Source organism: Lepeophtheirus salmonis, chromosome 6 (genome assembly GCF_016086655.4).
Source record: "Lepeophtheirus salmonis chromosome 6, UVic_Lsal_1.4, whole genome shotgun sequence".
Lineage (NCBI taxonomy): Eukaryota > Metazoa > Arthropoda > Copepoda > Siphonostomatoida > Caligidae > Lepeophtheirus > Lepeophtheirus salmonis.
In genome coordinates this window covers 35577645-35601194 of record NC_052136.2, presented here as the reverse complement: position 1 = coordinate 35601194, position 23550 = coordinate 35577645, and the positions used below count along the sequence as shown (strand labels likewise).

General features: G+C 31.5%; 2 protein-coding genes and 2 long non-coding RNA genes across 11 annotated transcripts; 2 read left to right on the top strand and 2 right to left on the bottom strand.

Moving 5' to 3' along the window:
• Window positions 1-352: 352 nt before the first annotated feature.
• On the bottom strand, window positions 353-10745 carry LOC121119236 (uncharacterized). Of its 6 annotated transcripts, none has more exons than XM_040713856.2 (5): window positions 10398-10745; window positions 2682-2819; window positions 2549-2613; window positions 1942-2475; window positions 353-1623 (listed from the first exon to the last, which is right to left on the bottom strand). In XM_040713856.2, the coding sequence occupies exons 2-5, from the start codon at window positions 2767-2769 to the stop codon at window positions 961-963; spliced, it is 1350 nt and encodes a 449-aa protein (XP_040569790.1). In that variant the 5' UTR covers window positions 2770-2819; window positions 10398-10745; the 3' UTR covers window positions 353-960. The 6 variants fall into 6 exon arrangements, with proteins under 6 accessions (XP_040569790.1, XP_071745370.1, XP_040569791.1 ...); XM_071889269.1 differs by lacking the exon at window positions 10398-10745 and adding an exon at window positions 7527-7677; XM_040713857.2 differs by lacking the exon at window positions 10398-10745 and adding an exon at window positions 7111-7639.
• On the top strand, window positions 10558-12587 carry LOC121119239 (uncharacterized). The gene is made up of 2 exons (XR_005864715.2): window positions 10558-10694; window positions 11920-12587. It is a non-coding gene; the product is annotated as an uncharacterized lncRNA (long non-coding RNA).
• Window positions 12588-14311: 1724 nt separating this feature from the next.
• LOC121119862 (fatty acid-binding protein) lies at window positions 14312-15663 on the bottom strand. Of its 2 annotated transcripts, none has more exons than XM_040714677.2 (2): window positions 15526-15663; window positions 14312-15449 (listed from the first exon to the last, which is right to left on the bottom strand). In XM_040714677.2, the coding sequence occupies exon 2, from the start codon at window positions 15378-15380 to the stop codon at window positions 14961-14963; it is 420 nt and encodes a 139-aa protein (XP_040570611.1). In that variant the 5' UTR covers window positions 15381-15449; window positions 15526-15663; the 3' UTR covers window positions 14312-14960. The 2 variants fall into 2 exon arrangements, with proteins under 2 accessions (XP_040570611.1, XP_040570609.1); XM_040714675.2 differs by having other exon boundaries at window positions 15500-15637.
• A 74-nt stretch (window positions 15664-15737) lies between these two features.
• On the top strand, window positions 15738-20937 carry LOC121119863 (uncharacterized). Of its 2 annotated transcripts, none has more exons than XR_005864866.2 (3): window positions 15738-15903; window positions 20377-20586; window positions 20660-20937. It is a non-coding gene; the product is annotated as an uncharacterized lncRNA (long non-coding RNA). The 2 variants fall into 2 exon arrangements; XR_011780659.1 differs by having other exon boundaries at window positions 15768-15903; window positions 19670-20586.
• The last annotated feature ends 2613 nt before the right edge of the window (window positions 20938-23550 follow it).

Here is a 23550-nt window from a genome sequence, read left to right as displayed (position 1 = left end):
AAATGAGTATTTTCTATAATAAAAATAAAAATTTCAACATAAATATTTAAAGCTTTTAGACTCCCCAAAGAAAATCCTAGGGACAGGCCTGTAACTACACGTAGATGTTACATCCATATCACCTGTTGACTAAATTCTTGTAGTCAAATTTGTTAACTATATTCTTTTTGAAATTAATAATTTTTATCTTATTTATATAAAAAGTTATTTGTCTCGATCTTCTAACAAAATATACATTTTCTCAAAAAAGCCAACCCCCCCAAAAAAAATAATAATAATAATTTTTGTAACAAGCCAAATGGAATTCAAAGTGAAAACACAATTAATGCCATTGAAAATAACATATAACATATTTTTTAAAATATTAATAAAAAATTTTTAATTCGCTTCTTTTTCATAACAGAATAATAATGATAAAATATATGATTTTACATAGATTTAAGATACATTTTAGCTTCGACGACTACGAAAGAAAAAAGATACGATTAAAGCAGCAGGTTACATCAACACTGTCTGAATCTTGGAAGAGGTGATGTTTCATAAAGGAAACATAAGGCGAGACAGTTCTTTTATTGAAATTCTTACACCAAGTGAGTGTTAGTTGATAAAGACTGTTTCATTATATTTTTTAATTAATATTAATAATACATCCATAAGAGGAAATGTGGATATGTGTTACTTTTTGTCGATTTTCACCATAAATATTTATAAGTATAATATATATGTGTTTAGAGAAATTCATTATTCACCTATTGATTTTTATCGAAAAAATTGTCAGATTCATATTGGTTCATATTGAGAGTTCATATTCAATTGTATTTTTTTTTCTCACTTAAAAAAGGGACTTCATATTAAAAATTGTAATTTAAAAAAAAAAAAATAACTTTAGCTCTTGAAATGATAAAAAAAAAGCCCCAGTTATTTATTCACAGACCCTTTTCCTTTGTACCACACAGATTACTACTTTTTCAAAGGATCCAATTCATCTAATGAAAAATTTCCCAAGGTTAATCCAGATTCAAAATTATCGAATGTCTTTTTATTGTTAAGAAGTGTTGTGTTAGAAGAAGAAGACGATTGCGAAAAAGCAGTCATTCCAAAGGGATCAATTGTATTGTTATTGCTGACCGGCGGAGAGGCCACAGTGGTAAAAGGGTTATTATTATTGTTGTTGAAAAGGCCTCCATTATTGTTGTTGTTGTGGTGATTATTGTTAAAAATCCCAATATTGTTGAGGTTGGATGTCGGAGAGGGTTGAGCAGGCCCAGTCCGAGGTGGTAGGGCAGGTAAAGGTTTGGGTATGACTGTAGTTTGCTGCTGTTGTTGTGGAGAAGACGCTTCAGTTGCTCTTGGATTAAAATCAAAATCATCTGATTCCTGTATATTACACCCACCATCTCCTTCTCTGGGATTGAAGTCATCGTCGTTCAAATCATCAAGAGAAAGACCTTCTAATTTATTTCCATCGAGACAAATCAATTGTTCATCATTATCCGAGGAAGAAGCATCTCCGTCCATGGCGGAGGATCCTTCTTCTGTCATGGAATTCATTCCTGATGTTGTTGAAGTATTTGCTAAAGACGAGTCTTCCGGGATTTCACGAACTGAACAAAGATCCTTTAACTAGAAGGAAACATAACATAATTATAGTTAGCAATGAAAAAGTAAAAAATAAAAATAGTTCCATATATGTAACGTAATCTTTAAGGTGTATTTTTTCAAACGAAACCATATCCTTTTTCATGGATGAACAAATTAGAAAAAAGAAAGACATTTTTGACACGGTTGGTTTATCTATGGAAATTTTTTTACCATTTATAGCCAAAGTATAATCAAATTAAATAGCAGACATTAACTAAGTTAACTGTATTAATAGCAAAAGGGATACATATATTGAATGGGGAAAAAATATATAATAATATATGAGTGGTACAAACTTACTCCATTCGTCTTCAAATATTGCTGAATATCTGCTTGACCTTTTATATCGGCGATGTCCTTCAATCGCTTTTTTAATTCGGAGTTTTCATTTTCTAAAATACCTATCCTTTTTTGAAGAACGAGCAATTGTTTCTTAATTTCCAAATCCTTTCCACTCGTATCCAAGAATTTTTTATATGCTAATTCAAAGGCTTGACCAATTGTTAACGTGATTTCTTCCGCCAATTTATCACTAACAAAGACATAGCAGCAATGTTTCTCTGAATCACCCTCTTTCGCAATGAAACTGAAGAACCTCTTTTCAGCTTTGTCATCAGCACAGTAGGAAATTTTATGTAGGGCATACTGATGAAGGATTTCCTTTGACTTGGGATCTTGAATTGCAACACCATCAACAGAGATGGACAACTCTACCTTGGGAGTCTTAGAATTGCCTTCTGACTTTTTTAATTGTTGATTAAACTTGAGTTTTTGGATCCCTTGCTTCACGACTTCTATTCCTTTTGGTTTGTCAACCTCTGTATTCCCTAAAAACTATGGTGCAGAATAAGAAATGATGTATTAAGATGGATGAAAGGAAGAATAGGATCAATGATTGATTACCTACCTTGACTAGATATACTACATGGCCTTTCAAAAGTGTTTCTGGACTGTGAATCCAATTTTGATTTCCTAAAATCATCGGTCAATACATCATCATTTCAGAACTTGAATGTTGAATGCTAAATTAAACGCCTTACCTCCTTTATCATCTTTGCTCTTTCCATTGCTTAAGAGTTTGTTGGTCTTATTGTTCTGAGCCCATTTCAAGATACTAGAATTCCTCATTGTTTAATAGCACAAATGAGACTCCCCGTGGTTCTATAAATAACACAAATCTAGAAATAAATAAATTAATTTATTAATGAGCAAACTCGAGCAAAATATATATTTAATTTCTAAAGACGACGAAAGAACACTATGCTACACACAGAGAGCATAAAAAATATAAACAAAGGCCTAAATGAAAAACCAAACCCTTCCGGAAATTACCTTCATTTCACTAAAACACAAGAAATCCTTGATATCTTAAAGATTAGTAGTACTTACACACGTAATAAAAATATAACTTCTTAAAACTGTTGTCTATGTATTGGTGTAGTCTTTTTTTAACGTGCTATAGCCTATTTCTATATTGTATATTCTATTTTTGACTTTTAAAATCACTCGTCTTAGTGTTAGTCATACAATTGCAAAGAAAAATGTTTTGGAAAGCTCAACAGATAATATTGCCATGTAAAAGTAGTAGCTTGTATAAACAAATTGTACATTGTAATAGTTGCAACTCAAAAATTAGATGAAGAATTTGATGTACTACTAGAGATGATGATAATGCAATGATTTAATGTCTATGGATGGTGTATGATGCAATTTTTTATTTCTTTGTATACATTGGCACGTTATAAAGTTTAAATACCTACATATATATTTCTCGTAAATGCATGGTAAATGCGTAACTTTAATAGATCAAAATGAAATGACATAATCAACGTTAATAGTTGTTAATTGAAATACTGATGAAGTAATTGAATAAAGGATAATAAGACTTGTAAATTTTAACTTGTACACTCTGGTTATACAAGTTACAACTTGTACACAAAATAATTTAGAAATATCATGTCTCACCACTAATTATAAAAGTAATTTGATCTTTATTTGAAAAATGATGTCAGCCAGCGACAGGTGAAACTATAATTGTTTTATTCACGATTACAAACAATGGATGATACAATAAGGTAACAAGGTAGTAGGGCTGGTAGTTAAATATAAATAATACTACGTATTCTGTAGGTAAAAATACATAATAAAGGGGCTCAAGGACGGATTTGCTAGGGATCATGTAATCTTTTATATCACTTAGCAGCAATCTTAATTGACTTCTCTCTCAACCTTTCCTTCAAAAAATAGGAACAAAATAAAAACACGAAACTAAATAGTTAATTAAATAGTACGTAGTAATTATTCAATTCTTCCCAACTAAGGAATATCAAAACGGAACAAACAAATAAAATGGCTTAGCCTTACTGATTAAAAAAAATAAATCCCTCAAATGTCTAGTTTTATTATATATCTGACCTTAATACGTATTAAAAATATGTTAATACATCGTTATACAATCTTATTTCCATATTGTAGATAAAAATGAACTATTAAAATGGAAAGAATAAGATATTTTTCTCTAATTATCCTACTTTCTCGTCTCTAATCGATCCACAAAAAAATTAATTCTATGAATTTAGTCATTTTAAGGGATTTTTAGTACATATTAATTTGACTTAATTCAAATATCAGTCTTTATCATTAGTATCAAGTAGTATTAAATGCAGATGTTAAGTCTCTTTTTAATTCTTAAAGCCCTTTATTGGAAGTTTTATGTGGTAAAAATATAAACTTTGAGCCCCTAAAATAGCATCTACTTAATTTATTATTCTATTTATGACGTGAGTGAATATGCTTTATTATTATTGAATAATTGTTGAGAACTGCTCACAGCTTAACAAGAGCTATTTCTAATTCGACCAATCAAAGTTCAGAACACTGATTAGTTGAAAGAAGCAGACAAGAAAATATTGAGTTTAAGTATATTTTTGTGCTGGAGAATACCTCGGTGATAATATGTTTACTTTATAAAGCCCATATTTAAATTAACAAAACCTATTAATCTCTCTTTTTCATAATTTTGATCCAAAATCAAGTTTACTTTGTTAAACTTTGAAAAAAGACCTATGCAAGTGGAACCTGTACCAAATGTCTACATATATCCATGATACCAAGGAAGTATAAGTAATTTCTTTAAAAAATGCACAATTCAAGGTTGAAAAGGAGCGAGTAGTTGATACGGAAATGCAGGCATAAGATTTTGAATTCATGCGCACAACATTGTTATACCTCGACTAAGTACAAAGGAGAAAAGGATGTATGTACTTTATAACACATATTGAGTATTAGGACGAATAAAGAAATGGATAATATTATCAAAAAGTCCGGAGGAATCTTTTTCTTTTGTGTACTGCAAATATTCCTACTATGTGAAAGGAAAAACTGTCAGGATATTAATGACTGAAGGAATTTTCTAATCTGGAAAAACTTTCACCAAGTTAGAAGAGGGATCCCCTAAAACTTCCATGACGCACAAAAAGAAATGCATGTAATACCATAGAATGTACTTTCTCGTCATTTATGTAATGAGAACAGTTATCCGAAGTCAATAAGATATGGATTCGATAAAGGAATTAATTGTATAAATGAAATAAAGTTCGTTTCTCTCTACGCCATATTATAGTCTCTGTAGTATCCTAGTCTCTCTTTCTTTACCTGCTACAGTCACTTTCACTCTGGTCATAAAAGAACCAAGAATTTTCACCCAAAAAAAATAAAAAAGTAAAAGGAACAAACGCGTCTTTAACTCCCCTCCTTCCTCAACGGTGGTCGTCCAGCCACGAATGAAATTAAAAGTGAAAACTGTAGATAGATAAACGAAGGGCCTTGTTGATTATGTATTATTGTTGTAAGGATAGTTATTTGGAGCATCATTTCTGATAAAAAACAAAAAGGAGACGGATACTTCAAGGATACTGTTTCTTATCTCATCAAAGAAATAGTATACCATCGATGTACAACTATAAATTGTTTTCCATGAAGGGAAAATTAGTCACAACTCATAATAAAGAATATCTAACAGTAAATAACTATTTGTACATAGAGAGAGATGCTAAACTACCCACACACATTCCAAGAAATGCAATAATCTCTCTCTTTAGTTTACAAACATTAGATAAAAAACAAGTTTTTTCATTCCTCAAATACCATAACATGGTCCGTCCATGGCTATTCCTCCTTTTGCAAAAAAAAAAAACCGTACTTAGTAATGATTACTCTTATTGTAAAACAAAGGTTTTCTACTCATGTTTTCACCACAAAAAAAAGCAAAACCAAGAGCAATGTCCTAACCTTGAGATGTTCACAATAATAATTATTAGTAGGACCAGTACAATACATACAATCTCTCTTCTTTCCTTAGTTCTTATAAGAGTTAAGGAGTGGAGAAGATGCACTTCAACAAATATACACTAAGCAGTAATTTAAGCGTTCGTTCCTTGAAACATCTTTATGTGAAGGATACAAATCCTTGGAATGTTTTACAGCTGATATCAATGTATGTATATATGGGGATGAAATAATACTCTTATGGGAGAGAGAAGGAGAGAAATATATATGAAAAATCGTGAAACATTTCACCTAGAAACACACACACAAAATTCATTTGAAATATTTATGTTTAATCAAAATTATCATGAAATCCATGAATTGCTTTTTTATAAGGTAGGAGTTCAATGCTACACAAAATATATTACTATGTAAGATCATTTGCATGGTGTATCTTGTGTGTCACAACAAGACTACATATACATATATAAGTATCAACCAAACTCAAAGTACTATATCGAATAAAGTAATGTGTCATGATAGCTATGATTTTCTAGCAATGTGGCATTTCATGGAATCCCGCATAACGGTCTTCTTTAACAATACGTATACATACATAAAGGATATGAATGCTATATATGTACTATACTACATGAATACTTTGTACATAAATTGTATGAACAAATGTACAGTAATATCTTGATATAAGAGTTTAATTCGTTTCTGGACGGAGAATATAAGTCAGAGCTATGTATCCCAAAAGCAATAACATTCAAAAGAATGGTACTTGAAGCAGCAACTCTCACGTCCTGTTGCCAACTATCCAACAGCTATTATCTATCAACAACCTTCGGATGTTGATGCAAATTTGTGCACAGAATCCAGTTCGTACCTTAAAATATCCTCGTATATTGAGGTACTCAAATTAGTAATGTACTAACTATAACATTTCAATATGTGTTTTTCTAAAAGAAATCATTTTATTTGTTCATATATTAAATCATGATGAATTGATTAGCCTATATAATAATAATCATATACGAAGCACATAAAATTGAAAAATATTGACGAGAAGCTTCAACAATAACAAATCAATTGTATTTATGTCTACTAGTGGAATTTCCCATTAAAGTTTAAAATATTATATGTAGGTATAGAAGTATGAACACAAACAAGAAGTTATGCAATACGATTCAACTTCACCTGTAGTGTTAATCGCAATGAATTTGTAGAAATCTTCTGAAGGAGAAGTCGAACAACAAACAAGTCACTTTTTTTTTTTTGAAAATATATACAATATATGCTATGAAAATATAATATTTCTATTGATCACTTTTAAAACATACAAGCCAAAACTCACACATTAACTCTGAACTAGTAATACTCAGCTCTCTCGTAACTCCGAGTTCTCAAATTCACTATGTGCAAAATATTATGTAGCAGGCTAGCAGTACAGAGACTATCCCATAAAATAAAATAACAATAATTAAACTATGTACTTTATATACAGACAGAGTACTAAGGAACAAAAGTAATGAAACTGACTGAAACAGAATATCAAGCACAAGCAAGAGTTTGTGGATCAGTTAGTAGTCCCTCTAAAATAAAATTCAACGTACGCTCAAAAACACCTATTGTGGGCAGGAACGAACGAAGAGTTAACCGACCAAAAGAATAACTATAATTTATGAAAAAAAATCAACTTAATTATATCTACTAATTATTACTACTCAGTTCCTCTGAGAATATGTTGATTACAAAAGCTTCTATGTGGATTTATCAATACTTAAGGTATTATATTCTTTAAGGGTAAAAAAAAGAACTCATTCTGGGAATTCCTTAAAATACAGGTAATCCCCTGCTTCTTACTACGTAAAAGGAGGCCTTCCTCTCTATCAAAACTAGGAGCTAACTCAACTGGTCCTAATCATAGTATATACTATAACGTAATGAGTCCGTTTGAAAATTTAAATGCAATGCATTAATTAAAATAAAGGTAGTATTAAACAAAGAAGTTTCATGAATAGAAGAAAGGGATATGTCCAAGCATAAATATTGCGCACGCTTATATTTTATTATTATGTTATGTATCTAGAATCTTGTAAATAAATATATGTAAACAGTTTGACATTATAAGGTCGCGTCATTGTGTCCCATCAATTATTAACAAATGACAAACTTTATATAATTGCTTCAAAGGAAATAAAATAGAAGAGGAATTGTGTAAAAAGAGGCCACTCGTAATTGAGGAGGAAGCAATTGTTAATGAGTTGATCAAATGGTGGTGAATCCTTTTTCAAGCTTGTACAAAAAGAAGGAAAAATCTTCATAAGTCATACATATACATATATATTGCAATAAAGGATACAATTATGAAAGAGTTTGACTCCGGAATATAACAAATTATTGACTCCTTCAATGACTATGTTATATATATATTACATGCAAGTCAGTGACGATCTCTTCATATTAAAAGACGCCAATTACTTACTCGTGAGATTTTGAAGGATCTTTTTTTTTTATTTCTGAAAAAAGTATAAGTGCCAAGAATTATTCTATAAAAGTTTGAAAGTAGAAACTTTACTTTTGAAAAAATGAAACAATAATAAATTGTCACATGAGGGGGGAATTCAAAAGAGATTCACACGATGATTCACAATTAAAATGTATTATTTAAAGTTCCATCTCTCACACACTCCGATACTCCACACATATTTACCTTTTTTGTAAGAAGGAATCTTTCATACGAAAAGAAACAGACAAAAGCTCCAAAATCAGTTGGTAGTAGCACAATTCTGGATGAATTCATAAAGATGGACAAAACGTGATAAAAATAACAGTTTTATGATTAGAAAAGAAAAAACGATTGGTGTTGACTTTTTTTTTAAATTCACTCATTAATAGATCAACATAATGTTAAAACTTTCCTCTGAATGAGGAATTCCCACATAGTTTTGATGTAATCTTGTAATAATGCATAATATACGAGTATGTTTAAATATAATTTTAGAATATATTCCCTGCACTAATGCTATTTTAAATGAATGCACTTTCTCCCTCCAAAATCATACATCAGGCAGTTGATGTTAACAAACGTTTTAAATCAGTAGTACCATAAGCCTTGCTCTTGCCTTTTCCTCGCCCTCTCCGAAATGCCCATCTCTACAATTCAATTATTTTTAGAACTGTTCACAGCTTAACAAAAGCTGATTCTAATTCAACAAATCAACGTATAGAACACTAATTAGGAAACAAAGAAGCGGAAAAATCGACAGCTAATAGTGTATATTTTTGTGTTAGTGAGGTAATACCGTGTCCCCTCTTAATCAACAAAGGAAGATTTTGTAGATTCGTTTAGTGATATGCATGTTACATTTAGTTTATTTAAGGGGTTCTTAGTATATGCAATATCGGATATAATAATACTTATAATTAAATATTATATAAGGAAGGGTGGATTTTGTCAAAGCCTTCCAACATATTTTTTTTTAATGACTGAGATGAATTAAGCACCCACGTAGTCTTTAATTTTTCAACATTAATAAAATTAAGGAATCAATTATTAAAAGGGAGAGGATTACTTATTTTCCTCTGGTCTATCCCAAATAGTTGAACAGATATACATCCTGATTTAGTAAAATATGGAGCATAAAATTTCAACAAACAAATTCTTATAAAGAAGATTCATAATTTAATTATGCATATTAATGAATGGCTCCCTTCGTAACTAACGTTTTAGAAGAAATCAATCTATCCATGTTTCCTTAAAATTTCATGAAAAAGATCCTAAAAAGCATTAACATATTATCATCCTAATTGAGTCAATAATGAGTTGTTTTTTGATTTTTTTAAATAAAGGAAAAGATAACTTTGAAGCATAGGTAGTAGACTTTATTAATATTGCACAAAGACCTCTTCCCAAGAGTCCCTTCGTCATCAAGTCAGACCTTAAATATTGTAACTCATATGGTTATAAAAAATAACAACAATGACCAAGTTCTTAGTAAAGTACTCAGAAGAGGGATCGGACTCCTCCTCTAACTTCATATATACGATTAAATCTAAGTTGTTAAAGCAACTTTTGCATAATAAAAGAAGCATTCACATATTAATACATCAATCTATTTATATAATATAATTATGTAATTAGTAAATGACGTATCGCGAACAAAATATAAATATGTTGTTGCTAGCTAACTAAGCAGCTTTTTATGCCTAATTATTGGCTCTTCAAATTTAAAATCCGACCTCAATGAGATGAAGAAGGGGGAAGTTGAAAGAGGCAGCTGAACAGTAAGAGACAGAGTCACTGGAGTGACTTGCCTTTTGTGCGTATGTATCAGTACTAGATGAGTTAAAAAGGGCTCTTGAGAGAGGGTGGACTACCACCTTCAGTCCAATATATTATTAAATATGGATGTGTAAAGAAGAGCCTTTTAGTTGAGAGGGATCTCAAGGGATTTTTAGTTAAGTGAGCCAGAGATTCTTACCTAAAGATGCGCGAATGGAAGTAAATGGACGGAGTTCCCCAACCAAGTGACGAGACACAGAAAGAGGAGACTCTCAGTTCACACTTTGAATTAAATACTAACTAATGTACATAAGTTGGAATTTTTAACTATAAAAAGACTATTTCATTCTTGTTGGGTACTGCAAACCACGGTGAAGGGGCCGACAACGACGATTCCTCCTCTTCTTCTTCTTCTTCTCCCTCTTCCAGTCCCTCTACTATTACATAGATAGATGAAGAAGAAAAAAACTTTTTACCTCTACTTTGGTATTTACCGGTAGGAGAACACTCCATTTACCTGCTTTGAAGTTTGAGATTTTCTCACTCTACTCTCAGAAAAACGAACTTCATGGAACAGAACGGATGTCAAAAACTCGTTTAATCAATTTCTTTTCACAGCTACTACATTCAACAATATAATTTATAAATAATATGCGCAGAGTATTAGTCCATTCAATCTACTTAATATAAATATACCTTCGGATGAATTTGTTCGATAAGGAGGCCCTATTTTCTGGAGGATATAAAAAACTAAGGATATTATATATTCTAAGATAAAACAAAAATGATTAACGGAGAACTCCGACGACCCTCGAGTCGAAGGTGAAGCCCTCGAAATGGAGTCTTATGAGAAAGAGAAAACAAAACCATAATTAATATTATTATTTTTTTGAATTAATCATATTAATTCAAAAAGGAGCTATATCCTTGAAATATAGGAATGAACGATATATACATTTTTGGAAGGAAGTCTTTATTTTAAATTAAAATTAAGACTTTCTGCTATACAAAAAAATAAAATTGACGCTTTCTTAAAATATTTTTTTTGGAGCTTTGCACCCCCCTCTAGAGAAAAAGCACCCATTTTATTACTTAAATAAAGATTATTACCTTAGTTCTAAACATGTTAAAGATATTATAAAAATGGGATTGGATCCTTTTGAAAATAAGGCTTCTATATATGATCATATCATGTTTATTTCTATTCAATATCAAAGTCTTTATTCATCAAATTATTGAATTTTCTAACCTTGCCATTTTAATTTGTTATAAAATATCTGACGTAGCTATTAGTTCCAAGGTCATCATTATAATATCATATACCTAAAAAGTAAAAATTGATTAGTTAATTAAGTCGGATACTTTCATAAAAAATATGTGTATTTTAATGAGCATCACGTTTGTTATACAGCTATCACAACTGGCTCAAGCAAACAATACAATAATTCAGCTTTTTTATCATGCAGGCTTGGTCCCGTTCACGCTTTTTCCGTTCATCTGTTATTTTATAATTTTCCTCATGATTTACGCGTTATTATTTTGTCAACTGTCTACATTTATCCCTCTTTACCCTTAATGAATTTTCTGAACATGGATTGGTCGAGTTATAATTAATTATCGTTAAGCTGAGAATCATTCCTATCTACCATTGAATAATAATTCCATAGTTTGGAAGAATTGGCCAACTACCAATTTTAGCCCATTTTTCTTCTTCTTTTCAGAAAAGAGGTTGTGAAATTCAATAAAGGTTAGAAGTAACGTATGTAGGTAATTTTTTCTTCCTTCGCAAAATGGTGTATTCATGGAGGTTGCGTAGTTATTTATGGAGTAATACCCTCAGCGTACCCTAGCGGAAAAAAGTCATCTCGTAGCCAACTAAATTAGGACTAAAATGGATCAGATGGTCGTCATTGCGCCACTTGGTTTAGTTTTGATCCTGGGTAAAAAACAATAAGAAAGCCATTTAAAGATTTTCTCATTAATCGCTCATTTTTTTTTCTGTTCATGTGCTTAAAAATGAACGGCAAGAATGATTGAGTGGCACATTTTCTGCCCTATCTCCAAGCCTGTTCAATTGTTATCTTCAAGTAAGGAGTATTTAAAAAAAATAAAAGAAAGGTTTCGTGATACCTTAAACTAAATGTTCCTTATTTATGAAATGTTATATCCATAATAGTATAAGCTTGAGCAATAATTATGTGTAGGTGAAATGAAATATTAGACTCTATGAATGCATGCTTCAATTAATAGGTTGAATATATATTTATACTACTACATATAATCAAATAATATACTAGTATGTGTGTTTGTGTTATTATTTTTAATCTTTTATACGCGTGGATGATTAATATGTAACTGACTGAAAATATATTATTCACATTTAATTCTTTAACCCAGTTTTTCTATTTTTTAAATAATTTATTATAGTGAAAAACAAATTTGATGATTTCTGCTAAAAATAGTATTAATTAATCATTTTTAAGATGCAAACTATGTTGTAGATAATATATATATATATATATGGATTGCCAGCACAAAACAAGCTAGAATGATTTTTATCAATGTTGAGCTTGGATTATATTTGTACTCTTCCACGAATTATCTTCAATTTTTAAAAGCAAGGTTTTTTTTATTCATCATTCAAAGACATACTAATTGCAATTAAAGTAGAAAAAAAATTCTTTTTCACAATAAAAGAATAACGTTGATGGATTCTATTTGAAAGGAACCATATCGGATCCAAATTAAGTTTCATAAATAAAATGAAGATTTTAAACTATAGTTCAGATTTTTGAGTACCTCAAATTATCCCAGAAATTTGAATAAACAGCCTATTATTAATCAAAAAGTATCTTTGAATCTTTGGAATGTATGCATTTATAAAGGATAAATAAATTGGAAATTTCTATTTTTGCTGATTTTGTTCAAGATAGTTTTTGTGGAATCACACTACCTTTATGCTATTGCCTATTTCTAAACACAATGGGAAATCCATACATTGTATATAATATTAGAATGCAATAATACAATGGGACAAAATTCAAAAAGTAAATATGTTTTATCACCATTGATTAACTTGTTTCATTGGCTCAGAAATCAAGTCGAAACATATATATTTTGAGCATGTTTTGAGGTTCCGATAAATTATATTGAGCTTTTTCCCTTACGTCATGTATTGAATTCTATTTGATACAAATGATAAACATTAATCTTTGAACTAAATCAAAGTAATATGTACTAAAAATCCATACCAATGGTTAGATTTGCACTTTTTTTTTTGATCAAGAAAAGTAGGACAGTTAAATATCTTATTATTTTCATTTCTTATCATTAATTTTTATCTACAATATGGAAATAAGATTATGTAACGATGTAATAAAATACTTTTGATACATTTAAGGGTATAATAAAACTAGGCAATAGAGAGATATAATTTAATAAACAGTAAAGCGTCTGTTCTTTTATTTGTTGGTCCCATTTTGACAGCCAAAAGCTCACTATTCTCCTTAATATTAATGAAAAAAATGGTTTTCATTGTAATAAAACTTTGTTGTTTAGGCCCCCAAAATAGCCAGCATCAACAATGCTGACAAGAAGTCAAAACGCTCTATACCTAGCATTAATGCATTGGTTTATGAAATTTTTCTAACAAAAGCCTTCCGCTTCTTAATGGGCCACACTTCTTGGCTTAATATGTAAGAATAAATGAAGCAAGTATTCGTGATCCAGTGCAACAATTATGAATTGTTACAAAATAAGAAACCTAGTTTAAGAGGCCACCAGCTTTTTCAGATTATTTTGTCTAATCGCTTAATACAGCTATGAACATATATATTTCAAATAATTATATATATTTGCCAGTATTTTATATGTTCATGGAAACAATTTAATTATATGAATAAACCCTCATCAAGTACATTGTCATTAATATATTAATTATAATACAAATATATATATACTAAAGTAGGTCATATCAAGAATCCAGTAGGTTGGACAAGAATATTAATTGATTTATTTATAAGCTTAAGAAAATAACCTTCAATCTTTCTATAAGAACATATTTAATAAAATATATGTGTTGTACAAGTTACAATTTAAAAAATAGATGAGTAATAAGTTATAGATAGGTTTATTATATACGAAATATATATGAGTTATAATGATAGTGTAATTTTTGACGTGTTATTGAAAATTACTTATTACTTACGGGGATTTATGGTACATTATAAAGTTCGAATGCCCATTGTTATTCGTAAATACAAGGTATAGTATAAATAATTTGAATAGATAAAAATGAAATGATAGAACTAATTCGTTATAATTGATAATTAAAAAGATGTTATTGAAAAAATTACAACTTGTATATAAATTTGCATGAAATAGTTAATTATCTTATATGAATTGTACTAAAGAATCCAAATAAAATGACAATTGATACATTCAATTTATATTTAAATTAAAAAGGACAGATTCAACTTCCAACATATCAAAATGTAAATGTATAATTAGATGACAATAGAACAATAAATACTCTTAATGTGTATTAAATTGACAATAATAGTTTAATATACTTTTATCACGTGATGACAATAATTTTAAAGACATGTCGTGACAAATTTTGTTATTTTTCTTCGAATGTTTCACTGGTATTGACTAAAAAATCATGGTTGTTATTTAAATCTTTGGATAGATTGATAAAAAACCTCCTTGTTTCTAGTGGTAGTGATATTTAACATGGTATATTTGAAAAACAAGATGAATTTCAAGATATCTTTTTAAACTTTTGCCTTGACGTCACATCTCCAACCGTCATCATTACATTTATGATCTTTCCATCCTCGCTAAAGTCTCTTATCACAACCACATCCTTTTTCCCTTCCTCAAGAGCTTTCTGCTCCGTAATCCATCGCGTGAGTCCCTCTCTACGTACTACTGTTTTACATCTCCGCCCATCCGGGGATACTTCTTCGAATGGTACTCCAAAAACAAAATCCATTTTGATAGATTTGATTAGAGTGGAATTGGCAATGGTCCATTTGTCCTCTTTCCCTGATATTTCCATAATGGGGGATGAGAAAAGAGCCGCTTTTCGCAAAAAGAAATTAAGTCCAAGCTCATTAAGTGTGGATTCGAAATTTTCCTCGGATACACGTTGATATTTTCCAGCATATTCCGGCGTCATGCTCTAACACTTTGTTTTATTCCTGGATTTGTGGTTGTTTTGGGTAAAAATGATGACACTCTTCTTCACCTATATGATTATAATCATATAGGTGTATTACATAAGTTGCTATTACATACCTGTCTATTTTACATTGACTACTTACTCCTTCACGACACAATACGCTGTATCTATGTACTTGAATTCGGATGAGTGACAAGGTGACAAGTGCGCAAAAGTTCCGAATGTACATAATATATGTTAGGCCTTTTTATTCCTCCCCTTCTCTTTCCTTGTAATAGTCTACTCAACACAATATTATACACTTCACAAGAACTTGAATACCCTACATATAGCATAACATAAGTCATAACATATGTATTTTGTAGTTACATACGATCAATGCAAGAACTACAATAATGTAGCCTCGAATTAATAGAAAGAATAAATAATTACTTAGAGTGCAAGGATCCTGCTTATTTGTAGTTATCAAAGAAATCAATATCTTATTTATCTCTTTTCATTTAGATAATTCGTATCTAAGGTAGTTATAATTTCTTTATTATATTATTTCCTTATCAATCCCTACTATTATTCTCATGATTTAAAATAATATACATTAATATATTTGACATTGTAAATTAAATATATACAGGCTGAATATTACTCCATCTTTATTATTGTGCAAGGACCACAGGTACCTATATAAATATATAGTTGTCTATACCTGCTTCTTTCTTTAGATACTAGGACTTGAGTTAAATGTTGAATCAGGGGAATTATTTTTATTTTTAAAATACATAGATCATGATGTCATTTCAAAAAATTACTTTATTACAAAAATTTACCGGAATAGGATATCTTCCCTACTTTTTTAGTTTTCAAAGCTCCGTAAAGTGTGGAATCAAAATTTATTTTTATATTTAGAGAAGTAAAATGCGTGCCTGGATACTGGATTACACTATCAACTGGTAGAAGCTTAAATCTTAACTTGTACGTACAAATGACAACTTTCATAAAATTAACTGTTCAATGGCATCGTCATGCGCTTAAAAAAACGCACATTTTCACTTCTTTATTAATATAGCAATCTAATCCGTGATTTCCTGTTCCTTCGAATATGTAAGCAGACTTACATATCTATATCTGTATTACTAAAGCAACGTTTGTCTATATGTATGTGCGTATCAAAAAAGCCACTGGGTGCAATGTATATAGTGCTCCCTGATGTATATCATAAATATATTAGTGAAATATTGTAGGCTTGTGCACGTAGCATCAAATATTTAGCACTTTTTCTGTATGTGTTTGTTATTGCTCTCTTGTATTTTCAGTCTAATTAAAATTTGAATAAAATATAAACACTGGTGTGTCAAAATGAATTAACTATCGCAGGCTTTTGTATTTAGCGTACGGGGATCACTAGTGTTTTGCTAGTGAGCGCTCTAGAAACTGAAGTACTCCTCAGCCATCACATCGTATTAAAAACGATATTTTTTTGGGGCTTTCAGCATGTTTTTTCTCCTTTCCTTCATTCTTTCTGCATATCTCTCCTTTTCTGCCTATCCCATTTTCTCCCTCTGTCTCTTTCCACCTTCCCCTCTCTGCCTCTTTTCTTTTACCTTCATTATTTGTTTCTATTCTGCTGTATTCAGCCCTGCAACGCGGTGCATGGTGACTATATAGAAACTATAAAGGTGAGACAGTAAGGAAATTCTACGTTTGTGTTTTTTTCATAATCAAGAGAAACAGGAAATTTAATGACGTCACTGTTGAGGCACATAGCACTCTGTCCTATATAATTGTAAAATAATAATTTTAAAATCCAGACTTAAATCATTGTAAGGCAACACAAATTAAGTAAATAAATATAATTACAATTCATTTATAGTACAAAATGGTATTCTTAGGACCATGCCAAAAAGTATAAAAAGCAAAAATATTTGACTTATATTGTTATTAATATCTATAAAAGTAAATAATCCTTTCCAATACTTATTTCGATTGTTATGAAACTTGACGATATCCTTGCTTGATACATAGTAGAATAGTAACGTCAATTTCAGAACTAATTACTGAAAAAGACTAAGATTAATTTGCATATTAATAATAATGAACTATCTGTATGTAAGCTTATATTAATATGCTTTATGTATATTATCTAATTTGTCATTTTATTATATAATATAAGAGTGGAGAATAAATGAATAGCAATAAGTAAAAATTATAGCATACATATTTTATTACATACATACATGAATAATAAATATTAATTTGTAAATTGACCAATTTGTCTATGTTTTCTAAGATTAGCACTTGCGTTCTTCAGTTTGAGCTTTTATTAAGGGTATTTACTGTAATTCTTGTTTCCAGAAGGGATATGATGACTTCATTAAGCCAGCTAGGATATAATTCTATTAGATGATTATACATCCTTTCAAATACGTTTGTGTTTTTATCAATTGCGTCTTCATGGTTAAAATGAAAAGCATTGAAATGTTTTTTTAGGCAATGACAAAATTTTAAAAACTCAAACAAGGGCCTCCCTTAGAGACCAATTTAATCCAAGGGCTAGACGTTTCTTCATAAAATTCGAAGTTACATGTCTTTTACCCTAGATTTGGAATAAGGTTCTTTAAATTTTTTTACCAAAAATCCTGCAATATAAGCTAGACCCTGATCTGAATAATCATTGGAAACTTGAAATAATTCTTCTGTATCTGCTGTAATTACTTTTTCGGCTTCAAGAAGTCCAGAATCTTCTAAAGTTTCCCATGATTCAATTACATCTTCACCATGATCATTTCCTTGTATATTTGACGAAAAGAAGTGACTCGCTATTGATTTAGTAACTATCTCGCCATGATTCTTGTATCATGAGTATCATTATGGCACAAATCCGTGAGAATACATTCTCCAGACAATCATGATTTAGATGAGTGGTTAAAATGAATTTCATTCCATTATCCTTGATACTTTGAAATAATGATTTTGTTGAACTTTGTTGAAATTCCCTTTTGAAATGGAAGCAGAAAATTTTTCCCCATCCCTTTCATGGACAAAAGTAACCGCTCAATTTCGTTCAAAGTATGCATTTCTTCTTTTATATGTATACCAAACCCACAAGAAAGTTTTTTTGTTATTGTATGATCTACCAGCATTCATACAGTCAAACCAATCATTAACTATTTGAATGATTCTAGACTGAGATTCTTTCTTGTGCCCATAGATGAATAAAAATGCTTTGGACATTGTGTTACTAGATAAAAACTGCGCCGCCGTTCTAATTCGTTGTCTTACATTTCCATTACATTCAAGATGGATACTTCAGTCACTTTGAAGGTTATCTTCAACTCACCCCAATCTTGTTCAAGAAGGTCTTGGAAGTACTCTTTAGTCAAATTTGCAGAATGACCATCCAAATCATTGAAAACGTATCCATGATCTAATAAATGATTTTGAAATAATTTGAGCAAATGAAGACAGTCAGGGAAGGTATACATTTGGCGTTTTTTATCCGCAGGATTTTCAAATGAAAAGCTGTCCGGAGAGAGCTGTAACTGGGAGATTAATGATTTGTTACATAAATCAAAAGCATTGGCTTTGATTAAAATTACAGATTGCTAAAGCCTTTCAATGATGGAGAACAACAATTTATTTTTCATATGTGTGTCAAATTTAACATATATTGGTTGCTTCCATGCATGTATCATTGCAAACTGCATTTTTTTCCAAGGTCCAAATATTTGCTTAAGTTTAGAGAAAATTTTAAACGTCCTTCTAACTTCCATCTCATCGAAACAAAGAACCGCCATACGCTCTTAATATTCTTCTGAAATACCAATTTTTTCAGAGAGAATTTTGATGCTATCTTCGAGGAAGCCATGTTCACACTTAAAATCTTGTAAAAAGATTTATTGAGTCTGGCGACTAGTCAATGGAAAAAGTTTCCTGGAAGGTAAATATTCACAGGCTTGAGAACTAATGCTTCGTAAGATGAGGGCAGTGGTTACATCCTCTATAATTCTTCGTACTTGGATTTTGGAGTGGCTCTTTTCTAGGGTGGTCTTATTAAATTTGGTTTATACTTCTTTGAATTTAGTAACTTTCACTTGTTTTTTTGTACCGACACAATTCCCTTTTCGTCAAAAAAAGTTCTTTTTGCAATTTTTTGCATTTGTGCTACCAAAACAAAGGCCCATTTGCTTCCGCACACTGGACTTTAAGTAAAGAAGCTCAGCCTGGAGATTCCGAACAAAATGCCTATCACATATATATGCATTCTTAATATTGGATCTTTTCTCCTGCAGACTGAGATCCAAAGACGCTGGAGCATCAAATTTTTATAAGGAAATGGAAAATATTGGGCATCCCGTGGGTTGGGACAGAAGGCATGGCACAAACACACCTCGAGATGATACTATTTTTGCTTAACATATCCAAAATAGTGCACTTCACTTTAATGAAACTATCTGAACTGCCGCAACAGTGACGTCACTACGTCAGCTGGGTCAGCTAACACCAACCAGACGGCCTTAGATTGTTGCCTCACCTTTGTATATAGACACCTTGGTGGGCACCCTCTGCTAGTTATGTTATGAGTTATGACTTATTCAATGGAAAATGAGAGCAATTTTGAGCGCCTGAACCATTAAACAATCAAATGAAAAAATATTTGAACGGCTTTATTTTTTGCCCCTATTTTACTGTTCCCAAAGATTCAAAGATATATTATTCCAAGACCACAACTTTTACCACGTGATCAATTTTTGGTTGTAATTTAATTTGCTACAATAATTATTATTAGTTATTATGAGTTATGCAACCCGATTAGTGTCGGTTTTAGGGGGAAATTGGTAAAATTTAAGAGTAACTTTGGACTATGTATGTTTATTTATTTCTTCTGATAGGTGATTTTAGCTTATCTTATAAAACGTTGGGGGGGGTATGGGCGATGCTCATTTTTTAGTCATGACAGTTTAGTTGCTCTCTTCTAAAACATCCTTCAAATTTTCAGGTATGTAAAAATAAAATAAATCAAAAAATGACATTGTTATCCTGACAATTTGAGGAAAGTTTGGGTGAAGAGCAGCTTAGCTGTCATGCCGTTTTACTAGATTTGCAGGGAGCATCAAAATAAACACAGATTCTACCTAGCAAGGACATAAATAGGAATTACGCCGACGTCGATCCACAATTCTACTGCGGATCCAACAAGAACTAACTTGTGAGTTACTTTCCGTCATTCATGAGTATATTGCACTAGTGATTACTATATACTTTGATGTTCTCTCTTCCAGAATGAAAGAATAATATCAACACCTTTAGAAAATAAAAACATTCTTCAGATTACCAACTAGAAAAAAATATCGTACGAATTAATGTCATATTTTATACAACTTAATTGATATGATATTGGTCTATTATAACAACCTTGCATGTTTGGGATTATTGTCAACATAATGTTTTGGAGGCACGGTGGTAATTGATTACATGATATTTCAAAATGTTGATATATTATCATTGTTATTTCTTAGTGTCATTTTACAAAGATTAGAATTATATCTCAAAAATTGTACACCTTGGCTATGTTATATAATATTATTTGAGTATCACCCTGTTATTTGACAAATACTTATTTCATTATTGCAGATCTATGAGTTTATCACGGCGTTACCTAACTTACAAAAATTGGCATTCTATTTATTTCGGCTGTAGTTTTTACTCCCTTTTTTCACCTCACCGCAGCCAGTGGGGAGGGGAGGCTCACTCCCCTCCCCACTGGCTGCGTGCCTAGCTGGAAGTACTAAAGCCTACCTTCATTGCCTTGAGTGCTCATTCTTTGACTAGAGTCCTTTAGTACTAGCTATCTTTTTAATTTCTTCAGTCCTAGCTAGGATTGAATAATACACGTATGCCTCACTAACACAAAAATACCCCATGTATTTCGTTGCCAGCTATAGATTCCTTCGTCTCATTTGATACGTTATGGCTATTTCATCATTTATTCGTTTTGAAAAATAAACGAATAAGTTATCCTGTACTTATGCACTGTTTCCAAAAAGACATGAATATAATTTCTTGTTGATTTCTCTAGTTGTTGTATGTTTATATATGTAAGTATGTGACTAAGTCTGAAAAAAGTCAAAATATGAATTTGAAAAGGGACTCTTACGTTGTGCATGGAGTTTTTCTTCCCACAAATACCTCAATTATTAAAATCAATTTGCTAGTTTTAGATTTTCTTGTTTTATAAATGTACTTAATTTTATCCATTTATATAATTACGTAATAGAGCAATGGTTCAAGTCATTAAAACTTACCAAGAAGGGAGAGGAGGATTATTTTCAAACCGTCATCAGAGGCATGTCTGAGGCTTTTTCTCCTGAGGAATCTGTGCTCTTCGAAAGGTAAAGGCTATCAGAAATGAAGCAAGCTCAGTCTTTGAGAAAGATTTTTTCTCTCTCAAGAAGGTGATTCAATTGGCAAGATCTATGGAGACTTTGTCCCTCAATACTATTGAGATGGAGGGAAAAGATAATTCTTTTCTATCAGAGTATAAGGGGCCAAAATCTTTATCAAAAAGATATCCAAGTACAAGTACGTTCCTCCAGAAAATGAATGTTTATTTTGTAACCGTAAGCATCTATTGTTTAAAAATGAGTGCCGGACGAGTACCTGGAATTGTTCAAAGTGGGGCATAATATAACATTCTTTAGTGTGCAACAAATCATCGGTCAAGTTAACTTTAGCCATTACTCTTCATGTAGATATTGGTCTTGAAGTTAGAGCCTATACTTATTTTGCGGTTCATGGTAAATAAATCAAGCTTAATTTGGATTTGGGTGCCAACGTCAACATACTCCCTATTAAACTTGTAAAATTGAATCGTTTAGAGGAGAACCCTAGTTTTTTAGGTGTGTTTGGAGGGGATAAAGGCAAACCTTAGGCTCAGCCTGGCTGAAAGTATCTTTGGATGGAAAAAATGTTGTAAGTGACCCAGGTAAGGCAGCCTATTCTTGGGTTTCGGTACTGTATGGACTTTTGAGTGGTCAAGCTGCAGAACCATCCAAATTTGTGTCACTCTCTGGATTCACAGAAATCAACCGTGGAATCTTTGATGAAAAAAAAAAATTCAGAAGTATTTAAAAATGATGAGGTTACACAGATGAAGGCAACTAGAGTCCAGTTTCACTTGATAGAGAGGGCGAGTCCGCGCTATATCGGGTACCACTTCCCTGCGCGAGAGGGTCAATGAAGAGCTTCTGTACATGGTCGCTAAGGGAGTCGTGTGGAATCAGCTGAATGGATGTCCCCTATTGTATCAATACTGAAGCCCGACGGAAAAGTGAGAATTTTTGCTTACTTCACTCATACTATTTCTTACGTGATAAATACTCAACTCAATCCACTAACGCACTTGGAGGAAGTGTTTGCTGATCTTGCTGGCGCAAAGTTCTTCACATAGTTGGATTTCACATGGTGCTAGTAGCAATATGCTCTCGATGAAGAGTCGAAGGAGTTCCTCGTTATCAATACGTCGTTGGGCCTCTTCAAGTATAATGTACTGGCCTATGGATTGGCATCTGCTCCAGCAATTGTGCAAGCAGTACAGGAGAAGTTAGTTCAAGGGATCAAAGGTGTCAATGTCTATATTGACGATGTATTGGTCTTCTCAAAGAGTGGAGCTCCGTGGATCCGGAACTGATCAGCCCCGTTCTCGATTGCCCATCTCCTACTTTGTGTACTGAAGTCAAATTATTTCTAGGGATGGTGCAATATTATGGAACTTTTATCCCTAATCTCTCCATGAAGGCACACACTTTACATGAACTTAGAAAGAAGGATTGTAACTTGTCTTGGTATAAGAAGTGCGAGTTTAGTTTTCAGAAAATTAAAAAAGCTTTGGCTAATGCTCCCGTTCTCACACATTATGATCCTTCACGTCCACTCACAGTTTCAACTTATGCCTTACCTGTTGGATTGGGGGGGCTGTCCTCTCACAACTTATTGAGAAAGTGGATTGTCCGGTGGCTTTCAAAGGTCAAAGTTCGTTGCTAAACAACGGCTGCGCACTGTACAATTGATAAGGGTGATAATTTTGGTAAGAATACAAAAGCGTGCGAGGAGAAGAGAAGAAATACTTATGGCATCATTGATTAAATAGTATACATCTTCTTGTAACAAGAAC